This window comes from Condylura cristata, unplaced genomic scaffold, assembly GCF_000260355.1.
Source record: "Condylura cristata isolate star-nosed mole 26May11 unplaced genomic scaffold, ConCri1.0 scaffold00001, whole genome shotgun sequence".
NCBI classification, from domain to species: Eukaryota; Metazoa; Chordata; class Mammalia; order Eulipotyphla; family Talpidae; genus Condylura; species Condylura cristata.
The window spans coordinates 7,059,368-7,076,710 of NW_004567102.1; the positions used below are offsets into that span (position 1 = coordinate 7,059,368).

The following is a 17,343-nucleotide window of genomic DNA, read 5'->3' on the forward strand; positions in this document are numbered from 1 at the left end:
TGTGTTCTCTGGTGATGGTCCCCACAGCCCCCACCTGCAGCTGGAACCCTGGCTGGTCCAGAAGGGCTTTCCTTTTGGGTCTCACTTGGAGTCTCACCTGATAAGCTTCACATTGTGGTGTCACCTGGTGAGCTTCATCAGGTGGGCCTCCCCTGACCTGTAAAGTCATCCAGAAGACTGCAACCCCCAAAAGAAAGAAAGCCAGGCTTCTCTTGAGATGAATGATTAGTCTTAAATGCTCTTCTGTGCTGCTTTTTCTCTGCCTTCAGCAATTTCTTGAGTCACCTTCTCCATTACTAGCCAGGTTGTGCTGAGCCAACCAATTTATATTTTCACTTTATCCTTAGTAACGAAAATATACAGTCCTGCTGCTTCAATATGGCATTATAAAATCCCGATCCAAATAGAAGCCTATGGGGGGGGGAGGGGAGCACTTCAGTCACCAAGCACTACCCCTTTATATTCTCACACAAGTCCTGGATTTAGACAGACGAGGAAACTGAGGTTCAAAGGATAAAAAGTTCTCTTGCGGTCCCTCCCTGGTGGCACAGCAGGTGAAAGCACTGCACTAAGAAGCTTAAGCCACTTCCGCATGAGTTCAATTCCCGCCTGCCCTGGAGGAGACCACATGGCACGGCAGACCTCTCCTGACCCGCCCACTGCTCCCCTCAGCAGTGTACTTCGTCGTCGATCTGCCTGTTCTGCTCCCCTCTCTGTCTCTGGTGAATCCTCTCACCTTCCACATCTCTGGCCTGTACCTCAGTTCTGTATGAATAAATAAATCTTTTTTTTTTTTTTTTTTAAAAAAAGAAGCTCTCTTGCTGCTCATCTAGAGAGTGGGTCTGGGGTCTGAATGAGCCTTTCGGCCATACATTTCTTGGATCATCTATATCCCTGGTTCCTGCCGTTAGTTTAAATTAATAGTTCTCAAGCGGGAGCTTTACTGAGCCCCCTCCCAGGGGATATTTGTACTGTCTGGAGACATTTTTAGTTATCACAACTGGGATGAGGAGGATGCCACTGGCATCTGACAGACATAGCTAGATGCTGCTAAACATCCTGTGATGTTTAGCACAGTCCCCCACACAAAGACTCCTCCAGCTCATATGCGAAGAGCGCTGAGCTTGTGAATCCTGGTTCATGGAACTCGCACATTTCCCACCTCCTTTTTTAAGCCTGGGCCAGAAGCAGGGGAACGCATGCTCTTCCAGGAATGGAACTCGTGGATGGACTCAGGGTCTTTTTCTTCCCTACTCTGCCCCTCTGATGCACCCCTTTACCCACTCACTGCACCCTCCACTCGCCCAGGTCCACATTGACACCAAGAGTGCATCCCAGATGTTTGAGCTGATCCACAAGAAGCTGAAGCACACGGAGGCCTACCCCTGCCTGCTGTCCGTCCTGCACCACTGCCTTCAGATGCCCTGTGAGTAGCCTAATCTGCCTTCCCTCGGCTGGCTAGACCCCTGGCCCGGGTCAGGCTGAGATAAGGCTTCGGGATCTCCCTGGGTTGGTGAGTCTCATCAGGTCTCCTGCACATGTCCCCAGAAGCCAGGCTACAAGACTTAGGCCCCATTGTTCTCTTCCTTCTGGGGGTGAAGACTCCGACCATCATTCTGGGGAGGAACTGGGTACTTAAACTGAACCACCCCAACATCTTATTCTAACAGCAGTCATTTGATCACTGAAAATCAAACAGCTCTGGCTGCCAGCTTGTGCCAAAGGGATAATCAGTCTTCTCTTTGAGTTCCAAAAACATTTTGTGTTTGAGGAAGTAGCACAGATGTGGACTGAGTATGCCTTTGGGGGAAGGTTTATCAGCTCCTCCACATAGTCCTTGCTGGCTCCCACCCAAGCACCTTTGACGCGGCTGCTTTTTACAAATATCAAATGCCAACAGCTACATGAGCAGACACTGAGCTCTTAAGATCCAGATGTGCATAATGGCTGAATAAATGACACATCATTACTAACGGACAGCACAGCCTGCAATTTGAAATGAGCTTTAACTGTACCTTTGGGCATTTAAACTCTTCACAAAGTAGAATCCTTTGAAACCTAGTGTGGCCCATTGTCATGGCCAAACTGGGCCAATTCTCATTACATGATGGTACCAGTAACCATGGCAATGTGATAACAACTGCAATTTGTTGTGTGCCAGTGACCTGCCAGGACTGCAGGTCCCTCAGCACAGTGTCTCTAAATTTCCAAGTGACTTGAGGGGCATGCTTTATTTCCAGTTGACAGTGAATGAACTTGAGGCTGAGCGAGTCTTAACATACGGAGGAATTTTCTTTCTTTGGGGTTAGGGTTTTAGATGAAACAACTTTTTCCTCTATGAGCCAGTGACCTGACATTTCCCATTTTCCTGGGTGAAAGCTAAATGGAAGACTATGCCTTTGGAGTGTGTGTGTTCATGGTTTGGTGGAAAGGAAAATGGACACAGTATCCTAGACGAGTTCTTCTCCCTTTTCTCCCCCAAAACAATCCAGAAGGTCTTCATGGGAAGTCATTGAGAAGCCTCACTTGTTCTGATCTGAAAGCCCCCGGGCAATGTGAATGGGCCCTTCTGCTCTGCCTCAACATGGTGTTTTGCCGTTATGGCCTTCCACCTTGTGGAGACTGTGGTTTGAGTGTGAGCTCAGGCCTCATGCTGGGTGACCTCCCTTGGTGGTCATGTTCCAAGGAACCCTGTGGAAAATGATGTGACCTGGATGTGAGTCCGTACCTGTACAGCAAAGAATTCCCAACAAACCTAAAGCAGACATATAGAGAGAAACGGCAGGGGAAATAGAAGCTTATTTACAAAAGGATTTACAGAGGTAGAGAAAAAGAGGTAGGAATTGAGTAATGTGTGGTCCGATACCACCTGTCCTGCTAACATGTGGCACCAGGGTATCAGTCGAGTCCACAGAAGCAAGAAGAGAAAAGGACCACAGGCTCATCTGCAGTCAGATGTTTACCACGCACAGCTGCTTGACTCTACCTCTAAATCCCTGTTCAGGAAATCTGGCTGAAGCATTCTGGTACTTGTGGTATAGGGACTGTAAGTAAGTGGGGTGAGACACATGGCACCTTCCCTTTTATTCAGTAGAGACAAAGTGCTTAGTACCAAAAACCAAGAAAAAGAGCCTGTTACTATCTCTTGAAAAGGAAGTTCATGTCCAGCCAGACCATGATTGAAGAGAGTGGGGCCTTGTGAGTTCAAGTACTGCAGTGATGCCTTTGCATTCTTAGTTCAAGGTTACCTTCATCAAAAAATCTGCCTGAATTCCATTAGATTTTGCCAGCCCCTCTGACTCCCTCTTGTGTATGCATGTAATTAGTTTCCATTCATCTTTCTCTGTAGAACAATAACATAGATAATCCTAAACCTTTTTGTTTTTTTATTTCCCTGGAGATGTCATTATTCAGCATGTATTATTTTGGAGCACATTTATTTTCTCAAAGGTGCTTTTTCTTTTTTCTTTTTTTTTATTTTTAACATAATGTAGAAAGCAATTTACATTCTCAAGGAAGAGGATGATCAGGGTATCAACAGGGAAGAAAAGTAGTCAGGTAGCATTTCAGGAAGCAAAGAAATATGGCAAGAGCGTTGACACATTCATAGAATGCCAGTTGTAGATAATCAAGAAATGACTGGATTTGTAAGCAACTGCAAATGGAAGGGGAAGGGCATGCCTTACCATCCTGAGCCCAGACAGTAACCCTAGGGGAGGGCCCTCAGGGAGTTGAGGGCTTAATAAAGATAAAGTGCCTATTATTCCTTAGACAAGAGGAATGGTGGCTACTTCCAGCAATGGCAGCTCCTGGACCGTATCCTCCAGCAGATTGTCCTGCAGGATGAGAGGGGTGTGGATCCTGACCTGGCTCCCTTAGAGAACTTCAACGTCAAGAACATCGTCAACATGTGAGCAGTGGCCAGTCCTCACCTATCTTCCTCCTTCTTCCCCATCTCTCTCCTACTTGGGGTCACCTCAAACTCCTTCTCTCAATCCAGCCAGTTCTAACTGGGTCTTGAGTGGCATTGTCCAGTAGAACTCTCTGAGGTCGTGCAGTGTTCCTTGTCTGCCTGTCCCATGTGCCATTGGATGTAGCTGTTGAACATCGGACCTTGGTTAGCATGATCAAGGAACCATATTGTTCATTTTATTGCTCTTTAATTTCAACAGTCAGGTGACATTCAGTTTAGTGACTGCCTTCTTGGACAGAGAGGGTTTAAGAATGGGGGGAGGGAAATGGAAGGGAGAGGTACTCAACAGTCAATGATTCATTGAATGCAGAGGATAGGAGAGGAGTTTAAACACATTCACATAAAGAAGAGATCAGTAAACAGTAGCCTGTGGGAGAACTCTATCCTCTAGCTTGCTTTTGTATGGTCTTCCAGATAAGACCAGTTTTTACAATTTAAAAGGATTGTTGAACTCAAACACAAGAATATGCAATAGAGGCTGCATGGTATGCAAAACCTGAACTATTCACTTTTGCCCTTTACAGGGAGTGTGCATCCCAATATTGACATACAGATTGTGGTCATTTGACACGGGGATTTTGGATGCAAGGAGACAGAATCTGTGGTCTTTGAGCTGTCATCTGGGACTGGCTAAATAGAGACACAGAGAAACAAGTTTAAAGTCACATAAATTATCAGGCTTTATGTTAGTGCACTGATTTTTTTATTTTTAGCTTGTACTGCAGTATGCCTCTGAATTGAATTCCCTCAGTTGATAAACTGACTGCCCATGACTCACTGTGTTGAGTAGAAAACAGACTTTGAACTGTTCATGCTACTGTTGCCATCCACACAAGTAGTTGGGTATTGATGTAGCTAACATCCTAACTGGTGTGTTGGACAAGCACAACTTGTAAATTAATCAAAACACAGCTTTATTTTATTTTCTACTGATTTTCTAAAGTTTTTAGTGGGGAAGCTCTTCCTCTGCCAAAGGATATACTGTTCAGGTCCAGTGAAATTTGTGCTTCTTCTTTGGCAGTGGAAGTGCTAAGATCATATTAAGCTATCAACAGAGTCTCAAATCTTCAACTAAAAGTAATGGTCTCAGAAGCGAATCAACATTCTAGATTTAATTTAGCTTTAAATCTCTTCCTTGTCTGGGTCTGAGATTCTGTAGTGAGAAGGGTGTGATTGTGTGTGCGTGTGTGTGTGTGCGCGCGCGCATGTGTGTGTGTGTGTGTGTGAGAGAGAGACAGAGACAGAGAGAGAGAAAGAGAGAGAGAGAGATGGTTGGCTTCTTTTCTCTGTTGTTGCTTTTCTAACTCCTTCCACCCCCTTTTCCACTAGCTAGCCAGTTCCTGACCCCCACCAGAAGCAGCATGGGGGCAGGAAGGTGAAAGAGAAAAGGTCTTACTTGACCAGGTAACTTAATTAACGGGCTTCCTGCTCTGTGGTTTTGGCATGTGGGTAAAGTAATGGATATATTCCTGAATACACATACACACACATGCTTGTGTTGCCTCTCACTATAAAACCCTAATGACTGGCCATTCTTATTTTCTCCCCCTCTTCACCTCTCAGGGCTGGCTGGTCCCAACTATCCCTTCCATTAGCCTCTGTTTTCCTAGCAATCCACTCCACATAGATTTACACTGTGGAAGTGTCAGAATTTTCTCCCAGATGGAATTCCTGGACAGGATTTAAAATAGCTTCAGCCTAGTTCTTCCATAGCCCCTGCATCAGAAACCCTCCTGTAATCACTTGTGCCAACAAACACAAAGTGCTGTTAGGTCCCACATGGCAGTATTCTGATCAGTTCTTCACCTTTGGACTTGAATGACTGCAAGACAGACTGCAGTCTACCATGCCTCCCTACAAGAGAATATGAGTCTAAACTCTGTCAGTGGATCTAGAAGGAGACAGCATCCCCAATAGATGACAACAAATCTCACTCTGCAAAGGAATATCCTCACACAATACCCCTGAAACTACCTCCCTTCTTTATAGCCTTGATCTGGTTGAGAAGCCCAAGAGTGCTGGATCTTACTGTTCAACACTTTCAGATTTACAAAAGAAATTATTGGGATATTATTTGGATTTTACCTCTCTTATACTCTGGTGTCTAGGTAAAACTCAGTTTTAATCCCCTGTTACAAGAGTTTGACATGAATGAGGACTTAGAAACATTCATCCTGTTGTTGGGGTAGGTGATTTCTTTTGCTCTTACACATTGGTCTTTGGATATCTGGATCATGGTAGGGTTAATATTTTGAACTCTTTCAGATGTAAAAAACCCTATTTTTGTACAGTTACAAATCATTATGCAGCTGAAAGGAGCCTGAAATTTAGTCCTAGTTTACTACTGATCAGCTGCTGTATCACAGAGCACTTCGTTTTACTGTATCTGAGTGTCCTTTCAGGTCTCAGTCCACAAAGAGACACGAGGCAGGAATGGGAACCTGGCAAGAATTCTGGAGTATCAAAATCTTAGTCTCCTTGGTGTGGCTAGACAGAGTAGATATCAGGTGCCAATGTGGGGAAGAGAAGATGACATTTCTTTTCTGGGAAGTACTGAACCAGTAGTCAACAGACACTGTCCTCTACTTTCCCCCAGGCTCATCAATGAAAATGAAGTGAAACAGTGGCGAGACCAAGCAGAGAAGTTCCGCAAAGGTGAGGGACTTTGCTTAAACCTACTTCATTCCTCACTCATACTCCCTCTCCCCTACATCCATCTCCTCATTGGAGGGGAACATACCCACTTTCACTCCTGACTTCCCATTTCTTTTCCTGTCCCACCGTCATCTTAGAACACATGGAGCTTGTAAGCAGACTAGAGAGGAAAGAGCGAGAGTGTGAGACAAAAACGTTGGAGAAAGAAGAGATGATGCGAACACTGAACAAGATGAAGGATAAGTTGTCCCGAGAGTCCCAAGAGCTGCGCCAGGCTCGAGGACAAGTGGCAGAGCTGGTAGCCCAACTCAGTGAACTCTCAGTATGTGGCACCCCCTTTTCCTCCCTACACAGTTGAGTCTAGCCCCAGGTTTCAGGATTTGGTGGGAAGAGCAGGTGTAGAAAGGAACCAAAGACTTCAAGATGAGGGAGAAAGGAAGGGGGGACCTGAGGTCAGAATAGGGGGGATTCCTGAAGAAGAAATATGGCATCCTTTTGTTATTTAGAAAAAATAATAATGCTCCTTCCTATTGGTGACACTGTTGCAGGAAGCACACTTTAGAAGCAGACAGGATTTGGATTCTCCACCCCTCTCTGCGGGATGCTTTGTGTAGCCAGTGGCCCTACAGCTGCATGTGTCAGTCTTACTGTTAACATGGTGATGACTATGACTTTGGCCAGTGTATGTTTGTTTGACTTGTGTATAGCACCCTGTGGTTGTGATGCCTGTGGTTACATCTGTTTTGGCTATTTGGGAAACCAAAAGTATGGAGGTGAGACAGGATTTGGAATCGAGTACAGATAGAAAAAGAGTGAGGAAAGGATTAGTGGCAGGGACGTGAAAGAGAATCATTGCTAATGACATTGTCTTTTTGACTTGTCTCCCCACAGACGGGACCTGTATCTTCCCCGCCTCCCCCTGGGGGCCCACTTACTTTCTCTTCCTCCATGACAACCAGTGACCTGCCTCCACCCCCACCACCTCTACCATTCGCCTGCTGCCCCCCACCACCACCTCCACCCCTTCCACCTGGTGGGCCTCCCACTCCCCCAGGTGCTCCACCTTGCTTTAGCTTGGGTCTACCCCTCCCTCCAGACCCTTTCCCCAGCAGTGATGTCCCACTCAGGAAGAAGTGTGTCCCACAGCCTTCCCACCCACTGAAGTCCTTCAACTGGGTCAAGCTGAATGAGGTGAGCAACAAGGAAAAGATCAGCTAGTCTGTTCTCTTGCAGCCATGACAGTCAGCTGAGGACAGACTACCCAGGGTTTGTATAGTTCCACTCTGGGTTATTTCTGCAGTGGGGGATAAAGGTGGACACAAGGGATATAGAAGATGGGGTTGCTGATCCCAGGTAATTTAATACCCACTAAGAAAAATAAACAAACAAACAAACAAAACATCTATACTGGTAGGAGATGACTTGGCATTTGGTAAAACCAACCACAAATTAAATTTGGGTGTGCTGAGGGTTAATTGAGTAGTAGATCTCAGAGCACGGGTCACAGGCATGCTTTCTAGATAAGGCTAAGGCCAGCTAGAATTTTAAGCAATTTTGAGAAAAAGTGTATAAGATGTTGACAAAGATCTTAGACCAAAGACTAGACAACAATTAGGACAGTGTGTAAAAAGGGTTGAATGTTGGTTCCATGATGTGGGCAGCAAGGTAGGGTACTGAGGTAATGGTAATGAAAAGTTGGATGTCAACTTACAGCCCTTTTGGCATCCTTCCAGGTGTCAGGTGTGAACACTGATTGTTGCTATTCTAGAGTGCTCAGCAGTGAGAAATCCTCATGAGTATTTTCCACCAATCATTACCAATTGCAGACCCATGTGCGGGAGCTGTTGGACTGTCATGAGTGTAGAGTAGAGATGCCCTGGACACGTTAGACCCGTGGTAATTAAAGCCAGCTCCAGCCTGGTTCAAGCCCTGCCTCCTGTCTGAGCTATGCCCCACTAAAAGGAATTTTGGCTCTGAACCTAAGTAAATACATACTAGGTAACTGAGTGCACATAGCCTGAGCCACACTCATACTCAACAACAGCCCTGCACACATCCGTGTAGAGCTGGAGCTCATGGATGCCCTGTGACCTTCCATGGACCTGCTGGAATAACTATTGGGGAATTCATAGCTGTTCTATTTTGTTAACTTTAAATGAACTCAAATAGTGACTTGAGTGGCTAGAAATGTGGAATTGCAAAATAATTAGTAATTCAACTATTTGTTAGGTGCTGTCTCTGAATGTTGAATGGTAGACCAGATACCCAGCCAAACCTACATCTCCTGCTAAATGGATAATAACAAGAGTAGAGGCATAACATTGTCTTATCATACCTAACAAATTAGGAAGAATATTTGAGGAAGTCCCTAGAGATACTGGAGATGGGACTGAGGGAGAGGATGTAACCTCTAGCTAATCAAGGTTTAGCTCTGTGTGATCTATGAAAATCATTTACTTTGTCATACCTCAGTGTGTTTGTTTGTGAGATGATCCCTAAAATTCCTTCTGTCTCAGGTTTTATGATCTTGGTGAAACAATAAAGCATAAATATATCCCATTCATAGTTGCCTGGACCTCTGATAACATTTTCCATCTGAGTCACTAAAATTTTAGAGCCACTCATTAGCATCATTTGGAAGCAATATCACTGAAATCTGTTACAACTGTTCAGAAGTTGTGCCCTAAGGGATGCTTCTCCAAGGCCATGAGATGAGTCAGAGGGCCCACTGAAGGGGAGCAGGCCAACTGTAGGGGAGCAGGCCAACAGCCCTGCAGAACAAAGGCCATTGGCTGCATGGAGATGCCGTTGGCTCCTGGTCCAGAAATACTGCTTTAGTGTGGCTGAAGTAAAGATTAATTTTGTCATCTATACTTAAAATATAATTTAAGGTTTTAAAACTATAATGAAAACTATAATGTAAGTTCCTGAGTAGGAACTTACCTAGTTTGACACCAAACAAGGCCTCTAATAATTTTGCCACCTTTTCATCATATAGAACTTTGTATTTAGTGTTTTATCTGGGATCTTAGAGTAATAAAGTCTGTCTATCTATCTGCTTATCTATCTATCTATCATCTATCTGTAGTGTTTATAAATTCCCCAGGGATACAGAAAAGGTCAGAGCTTCCCTCTTACACTGGAAAGTACAGACTTTATGGGACAGATCATAGGGAGCATTTATAGGGATTGAAGACATTTCTCAGCAGGGGTGGAGTGAAGGGACACAAATGATATTTGTGAATCTAGTATCCTATTCTAAGCTTTTAATAGTGTGACTGGGACATATTGTCTGGGTTAGATTTTGGATCCGTACAAAGGAAGAAATAAGGATGGCAAGAAAAAGGAATATTGTGATGATTGACTTAGTACATAGGAAGGATTTGGAACCATGAGTAATCTACTGGACATACATAGCAATATTAGAAGAATTCTCATTCATGACACTACAGTGTATGCGGCAAGTGTATAATCTCAATCCTCATTTCAGATTAGAAGGTAAGCATCCCTCAGACTCAGTTTCCCTTTATGTAAAATGGGTAAAGAACAGAACTCCCTGGCTTGGCCTGTGCTCCCACATAGGGGTGAGGTCAAGAGTGCAGCAGCTAAGTGTTACCCCAGGTACTCGAAGAAGGAAGGCTAATGGAATACATTTTTGAGAGCAATTTCCCTGGCATATAAAGGATGTTTATAGAGGACCAGAAGCCCCAGGATCTAGACTGGAGGTGGTGAGGTCTTGTCCAGAGTGGCATAAAAATTCAATCTGAGACATTATACCAGGTATGAACATGGTGAAATTTAGGATGTGAGAATACAAGGAAGACATAGTCCTCCTTCCAACTGTGGACCTCAGGTACACCTCCACAAACAGCCCCCAAATGCTTCTGAAGAATGCAGAGAGGGGAAAGTGCTGGGGAAGATGCTCAGTCTTTTGTCTGATGGGAAATTCTGCCCAGTGTTGAAGCCCCAGCCCACTAACTCCCACCGCTCTTCTGGTCCCAGCCACTGAAGGAATAAAAAGCAGTAAGAAGCTTTATCTCTTGGGGACTTTCCACATCCTCACCTCCACCCCAGCCTAGATCTAGATGGGGAGCCAGCTAGAAGTTTCTCTTGCCTCCCTTCTCCCCTTCAATCCCTGTCCCTCTTCATCTCTCCACATCCCATGCCAGCCCCCTCTTATATCCTCCTTATGCTCCTGTACACACACACACACACACACACACACACACACACTGGTTGTTTCTGCCACGAAAAGAATGTGTCTGTGTTGGGCTTGGCCCCTTGCCTGTAGCCCTCACTTCTACAAGCTTCCCAGCCCGGCATTCCACAAGAGGGTCCCTGGCCTTAGGAAGGCCACAGGAATGTCCCCACCCCCCTGCTCTGGCCTAGCCTCCCCTTTGCAGAGTTTAAGAAAATAAAAGTGAGTGAAAGGTATGCTTCTCTCTCTAAGCATTGTTGAAGGGGAGCTGGAGGGAGGAGGAGGCTGCATTTTGAAGGTTCCTCGATTGCTCTTCCAGCAGGGGAAGGAGGGTAGATTCTATTTTAAAGGTCAGCAAAGCTCTGGGTTGGGTGAGGATGTCTTAGCAGAGAAGGGTGGCACCTAGGAGAGGGTTATCATTCTCTGGCCTCAAAGTCGTTATGGGGTGTGATGAGACCAGTAAGGCGGTCTTAGATGGGCTAACAACTCCTCCTCCTTCACCCCTGGGATTCGGGATTCAGTGCAAGGATCCCATGCAGAGATGGTATAAGACATCAGCTGAGAAACGTGGGGTTGGGACCCCTTCCCTGGTCTGGCCAGTGGAAAATAGTGTGGGACTGTTGGTCTGAGCTGGCACAATAGGAATCAGATGGCTGAGACTTTGGCATGTGTCCAGCCTTTGGAATCTGGGAAAGTAGGACAAAGGCCTCTGGGAAGAAAATGACCATCTCAGGATCTAGGGAACTCTGTGTGCTGAGGCTTTGTGTGGACAGCATTCCATCGCCTCCCCACCCCGACCCCCAGCCCACTCCCAACTATAAGGTGAGCGAGGCCCTGTGCAAATGTCCGCCAGCACCTATGTAGATTTGCTGGAAGGAGGAGAGTGCACCTCCCCAACTCCAGCTTGCCTACCCCTCACTCCACTCTCCTGCTGATTTCACCAATATGCAGATATGCAGCCACACTCTAAAAGGAGGAGGTGAAGGTTGTCTCTGGCCTCTATCCTGGGCAGACTATGAAGGTGGGGTGCATGGGTGGCCTCTTGTGAAAGCCTGGCTGTTGTATGTGCTGTTGAGGGGTGTGGGGTTAAGCAGGCTCTGCATAGTAGAGGAGCGAGTCAACCACGGGCTCTTTTCCCTGCCTGAATCTTAGGAACGAGTCCCTGGCACCGTATGGAATGACATCGATGACATGCAGGTATTTCGGATTCTGGACCTACAGGACTTTGAAAAAATGTTTTCAGCTTATCAAAGGCACCAGGTAAGAACCTGCCCCTCTAGTGTCGTGGGTCTTGACTTCTAGTCTGGACTCCCACACGTACCCCTTGAGCCCAACCTTCAGTCCCTTTCACACGTGCCAGATATTTTATTCTTGATCAGGTGCCAGGATCTTGCTGGGGTGTAGCTATTAATTAGAGGGGGGGATGGGGGCGTCCATCCTGTCATATTACAGATTGTACTTACACATTAAATGATGAAAAAGTATTTTGTCCATTTCCCTTTTACATCCTGGAGCACTGGAGGGGAAGCCCAAGACCCAACCCCTGTTGGCCAAGGCTCTTTCTTTGGTCCCGGGGCTTAGAGACTGCACTATACATAGAAGATCACTTTCAAACCACTTTCTCCAACATAGTTTCTTCTTCCAGCACCCCCATGAGCTAGTGGAGCAGAGGATGTTAGTGTTTCCAGAAAGGTGGGGCAACTGTACATCACACTGGGGGGTTGAGGCTGGGATGGGGTTGGGCAGGCCAGGAGAGGCTCTGGACTTTGCTCTATGGACATGACTGGCCAGAGAGCCTGATATTCCAGCAGCATTGGGGTGCTGCGGGGCACTCCTCAGGCAGTACCAGATGTGAATGTGAGTCAGGAGATGCTGTTGAGGCCCAGAAATCTGCACCATAGTGAGCTCACCTGGGGGCATTACCAGGCAAGAGGCTTTGGGAGGAGGGTGGCTTTCCTCCTGGCCTGTCTGCCTCCAAGGGACTGGTTCTACTCTGGGTTGTGAGATTCCATGTTTTCTCTGCTGAAACCAAAAGCCTCACTCTGGAAACTTCCCCCGGTGCCAGTGAGGAGGGACTCCGCCCTCCTGGACTCTGAGCAGTGGCTACGTGTTGTGATAGACTCTCTGCTGGCTTCTGCCACTTGCAGACCTGTGGATGGCTCTCTCTAAGGCACACAGAAGTGAAGACATGTGTGACTGTGCCCAGGGGATTAGCCTAGACAGGGGTCTTTGGGGGTTGAACTCTGGTCCTGTCTTGAAGTTATAGGTCAAACAGATTCTGGGAAACATAATCAAGCCCATGTATGGTAGCTGTTATGGCCTGGCTGGAGCTGAAAGTTTGTGTGCCTGGTGCTGCTGAGTAGACACTGAGGATGAAGGGAGTGTGTACATGGGTGTGTCAGGCATGGCCAGTCTAAGGGACTTCTCCTGGGTCAGGGGGTTCTGATCCAGCCCGCCCAGTCTCCAGGGCCTTGTGGTAGGGCTTGGATGGGGCCCTATGGGGATGATGGGGCTGTGGATTTAGCTCCAAGCTGGGTCTGGAGCCTCCGCATTTGATGAGTGAAGATTTAAGACAAACTTTTCTGCCCTCTTTGCTTTTCTCTTGCCACTCTGTCTAGTCCCCTGTTTGGGGGCTAGGCTCACTCACACTCCTGTCACTCAACAATCACCATCCTCCAGGGCTGAGCTCATAGCAGCAGAGCAGGAGACACCCCGGAGGCATGTTACCTGGCCACCTCCTTCCCCATCACGGGGCCCTGGGCGCATGGGGGAGAGTCATCCTATGAACTCCGGTCTTCCCTCAGTGTCCTCTGCAGGGCCTGAGTGAATGACCACAGCTCCAGACGGGACAGGTGTGGGCTCTGTCCCCTCGGCTCCCTTAGAAATCTAAGGAACTACCAGCATAAAGGGCAAGGAGCAAAACTCAGGTGTACCTGCTTTCCTGTGCCTCTGTGAACACAACTTGCAAGATCCTCCAGCTCACTTTCACCTGGGTCTCCTCCCTGAGTATGAACTCATGTGGGGGGGGGGAGGAGGTGCATGGCCTTTCCCCTCTAGGGAAGCAGCAGAGCTGTCAAGGCCTGGGGTGGAGGAGCTGGGGCCTGGCCTGCCCAGGCAAGAGGCAAGAGAGACCTCCACGTTGCTTGGCTTCCCTGTGAGTGCACATCTGCCGGAAGTAGCCGCTGTGCAGAGCTGCTTAATACCACATGCTCGGTCCGTCTCTGTCAACCACCAGTAGGATTTCATTGGGGTGGAGTAGACAGAGTAGCTGCTGAGGGGTCCTTTATCTCTTCTACTGTTCCTGGGTCCCTGAACTCTTGGCTAATACTGTGCATGTTTAATTCTCTGTTGGCTGTGGCTGCTGCCTGCCTAGGAGCTGATAACTAATCCTTCTCAGCAGGTGAGTCACTCTTGGGGCTCTGGACACTCTAACTTTTAACTACTGTCCTGGGCTGCAGCGATGGACTAGACCTAAAAGAGAGGGCATAGTAATTGCACTTTCTACCTGATCAAGGCAAGGGGGAGGGTCCCCAAAGAGAAAGTAGACATGTGGGAGAGAGAGGTAAGTTAGACCCCTGTCGGCCTTGGAGGTGAGGGAGGAGAAAGCTTCTCTATTGTCTGACCTACTGGACTCAAGGCAAAGTGCTTGTGTAGACTGCACAGGCTGGACTTGCACAATTCCATCCGTAACATGCAGAAGATGCTGACATCTGTGGTAGCCCTGGACTGTGCAACAAAGAGCATGCGGTTGCAGGGACTGGTCTCCTGTCTATCTCACCAGGGGCCCAAGAAAAGAAAGAGGGTAAATCTTTGATATCCTAGATTCTGCCTGCCCAGAAGAGAAAATCCTTTATGGAGATTGCCTCAGTTTCCCTGCTTGAAGACATCTTCTAGCCAAAACACATTGGCTGTACCTGAAGTGCCCAGGAATCCAGGAACTGTGGCATATGGGGAGCCAGCTTCTCCTTATAAGCTTGGGCTGGGGGTGCTCTGAGCAAGGGTGCCAGGCTTGGGGGTGATTTCTCTGGGCCCTGCAGATAATATTGCATTGCCGAAAGCCATGAGGATCAGTCACTCTCCTCCACCATAACAGCTCAAGTTTGCCCAGAGAGGGTACTCTCTGAAAGGGGCTCCCTCGTTACCCCCCAACCCACTCAAACCCAGATGCCCCCTATTAGAGTGAGTTACTAACCATCTCATCTCTCTCTTTCTTTCCCTTCCTTTCTTCCTCTACACCAGGATCATTTCCTCGTTAGTAGGGGGTGGCTGTGTGGGTAGAGGGGTCATAAGAAGATGACTGGGGAACACCCGTCCAAACTTTCCACTTGGCTTATCGGTTGCAGAAGGACTCAGGCTCCACAGAAGATATCTACCTGGCCTCCCGCAAGGTCAAGGAACTATCTGTCATTGATGGCCGGAGGGCTCAGAACTGCATCATCCTGCTTTCCAAGTACGTGCTGACCCTGCCTGAGATGGGAGGCAGAGGCCTGAGATGGGGCCAAGCAAAAGATGATGGAATTGCATGTCCGAGGGAGAGAGAGGGCAAGGAGCAGGTGATGGCAAACTCTTGCCTTGCCCCATCTCTGTTGAACCCTGGGAAGGGGGTGGAACTTTGACCTAAAACCCTCTCGGGGCTCATGTTGAGCAGCACGCAGGGCTTGGCAGAGACTGTCCCAAGCACGAGTCCCCTCACCAGCCTGGTTGGTGGGCAGCAGAGTTGCTCTGAGCCCAAGAGGGCCTCTCTCGGCCCAGGCCACAGAGCAGAATGATCTCAGCACCCAAGCATTTCCCGCCACTGCCGAACAAACAGGGCAGTCTATGCCCTAACAGCATAGCTTCTAGGCAGGGCCTCCCGCCCAGGCCGGGGTCAGAGGGCATCACCTCTCATACTATTCTTAGTGTTACCCCAGCCTCCTTGGGGACCTCTGTGCCCTCTTCTCCTCCCATAAGGCCTCAGGCCTCAGTTTCTCCCCCTTGATGTGGGGGAGAGTTTTGTATCCCCAGCATTCCCAATGCCTGTCTATCTGGAAGGGAGGGCTTGTGAAATGTTGGGGGGAGTGGTGGTTTCTCCTTCCAAACAAGACAGATTAGAACAGCTGTGTGGGAGAGGGGCGCTGTCAGAAGACTGAGAGTTAGTCTGTCTTCTGAGAATGAAAGAGGCAGGAAATTGCCCCTGAGCGGTTTGCCAGCAGTCCCTTCCTCCCAGGGAGATGCTGTGGATATTTTAGGCATGAGGAGAGAAGGATCAGAAAGTTGTGCCTGGCTCTCGGTCTACACTGCAGATGGTCCTGGATTCTGAAATGTCTCTGTTGGTTTTGACGGAGACATGAGCAAGAGACCAGAGACTCAAGCCTCTATTTAGAGACTCAAAAAGCTCATTATGGAGTTCATAGAGTGGGTCACATTCGTTTACAATGGAGGGCTTTGCAGAGGAGGTGGGGAGGGGGTATGATTGAGGGGACAAAGCTGGGGCTCTGCCTTCTGAAGACGGTGGACTGGGATCTTTGCTAAGCACAGGGGACAGAGCAGGATGCTCAGGGTCGGGGTTTTGCCTTAGGCTGAAGCTTTCTAACGAGGAGATCCGGCAGGCCATCTTGAAGATGGATGAGCAGGAGGACCTGGCCAAGGACATGCTGGAGCAGGTGAGGCTCCCAGTCGGGATGGGACCCAAAAGGGAGGTGGCCCCCTTCCCACAGCCCCGGAGAGGCTTGGGACTCTTAGGTCACAGAAGTAACAGGCTATAGGAAAGAGTGAAGGGGTTATAAAAACTTTCCTGGACTCCCTTTTCTGAGGTCCAGAAAGGCTTCTCCAGAGGATTGAGGCCCTGGAAGGAGGTATGAGGTATGGCCCTCCTTGGGCCTCCAGGTAGTGTATAGTGACCAATTGTCACATCTCCCCAAACCTTTTATACCTCAGCTTGTTAAGTCCTTCAAGGGAAAATTAAAAACACCAAACAAAAACCATCAGGCGTTTTTAAAATTATGAAGGTACTGTTCCAAGAGTAAAAAGACCAAACTGGGCCCTCTCTGGTGGCGCAGCGGGTTAAAGCACAGCTTTAAGAAGCTAAAGCCACTGAAGCAGAAGTTCGATCCCCACCCCAGAGGTGACCCACATGGCGTGGCAAACCTCTCCTAACCCGCTCGCTGCTCCCTTTTGTCAGTCAGCCTGTTCTGCTCCCCACTCTGTCTCTGGTGAATCCTCTCACCACCCCTGTACCTCTGGCCTGTACCCCAGTTCTGTATGCATAAATAAATAAATGTTTAAAAAAAAGACCAAACTTTAGAAGACACTTGCCTTACATTATTCCAGCAAAGATCTCATTCAGAAACAGGAACTCTACAAATCAGTGAGAAAATGATGAACCACACAAACAGGCACAAGGGATTTGAATGAGTATTTCATGAAAATAAATTTCCAAAAGTCTCCATATCATTAGTCATCAGAGAAATGCAGTAAGAGATACTCAACACTATTCATCACCATTATTAAGGAAACAACAGCCCTTCACATTGAGGAA

General features: G+C 47.7%; 1 protein-coding gene across 4 annotated transcripts in view; it reads left to right on the plus strand.

Annotated features, from left to right (window-relative positions):
- The window catches only part of DAAM2 (dishevelled associated activator of morphogenesis 2), a 107,145-nt gene that overhangs the window by 79,874 nt on the left and 9,928 nt on the right, over positions 1 to 17,343 (plus strand). For 2 of the 4 annotated variants that reach the window (XM_012721684.1, XM_012721675.1), the window contains exons 10-18: positions 1,309 to 1,426; positions 3,772 to 3,910; positions 6,570 to 6,628; positions 6,766 to 6,950; positions 7,520 to 7,819; positions 11,979 to 12,086; positions 14,200 to 14,226; positions 15,170 to 15,276; positions 16,384 to 16,468. In XM_012721684.1, the coding sequence (XP_012577138.1) occupies positions 1,309 to 1,426; positions 3,772 to 3,910; positions 6,570 to 6,628; positions 6,766 to 6,950; positions 7,520 to 7,819; positions 11,979 to 12,086; positions 14,200 to 14,226; positions 15,170 to 15,276; positions 16,384 to 16,468 (1,128 nt within the window). The remainder of the gene's footprint in view (positions 1 to 1,308; positions 1,427 to 3,771; positions 3,911 to 6,569; positions 6,629 to 6,765; positions 6,951 to 7,519; positions 7,820 to 11,978; positions 12,087 to 14,199; positions 14,227 to 15,169; positions 15,277 to 16,383; positions 16,469 to 17,343) is intronic. The other 2 variants (XM_012721691.1, XM_004673447.2) reach the window with 1 other exon arrangement.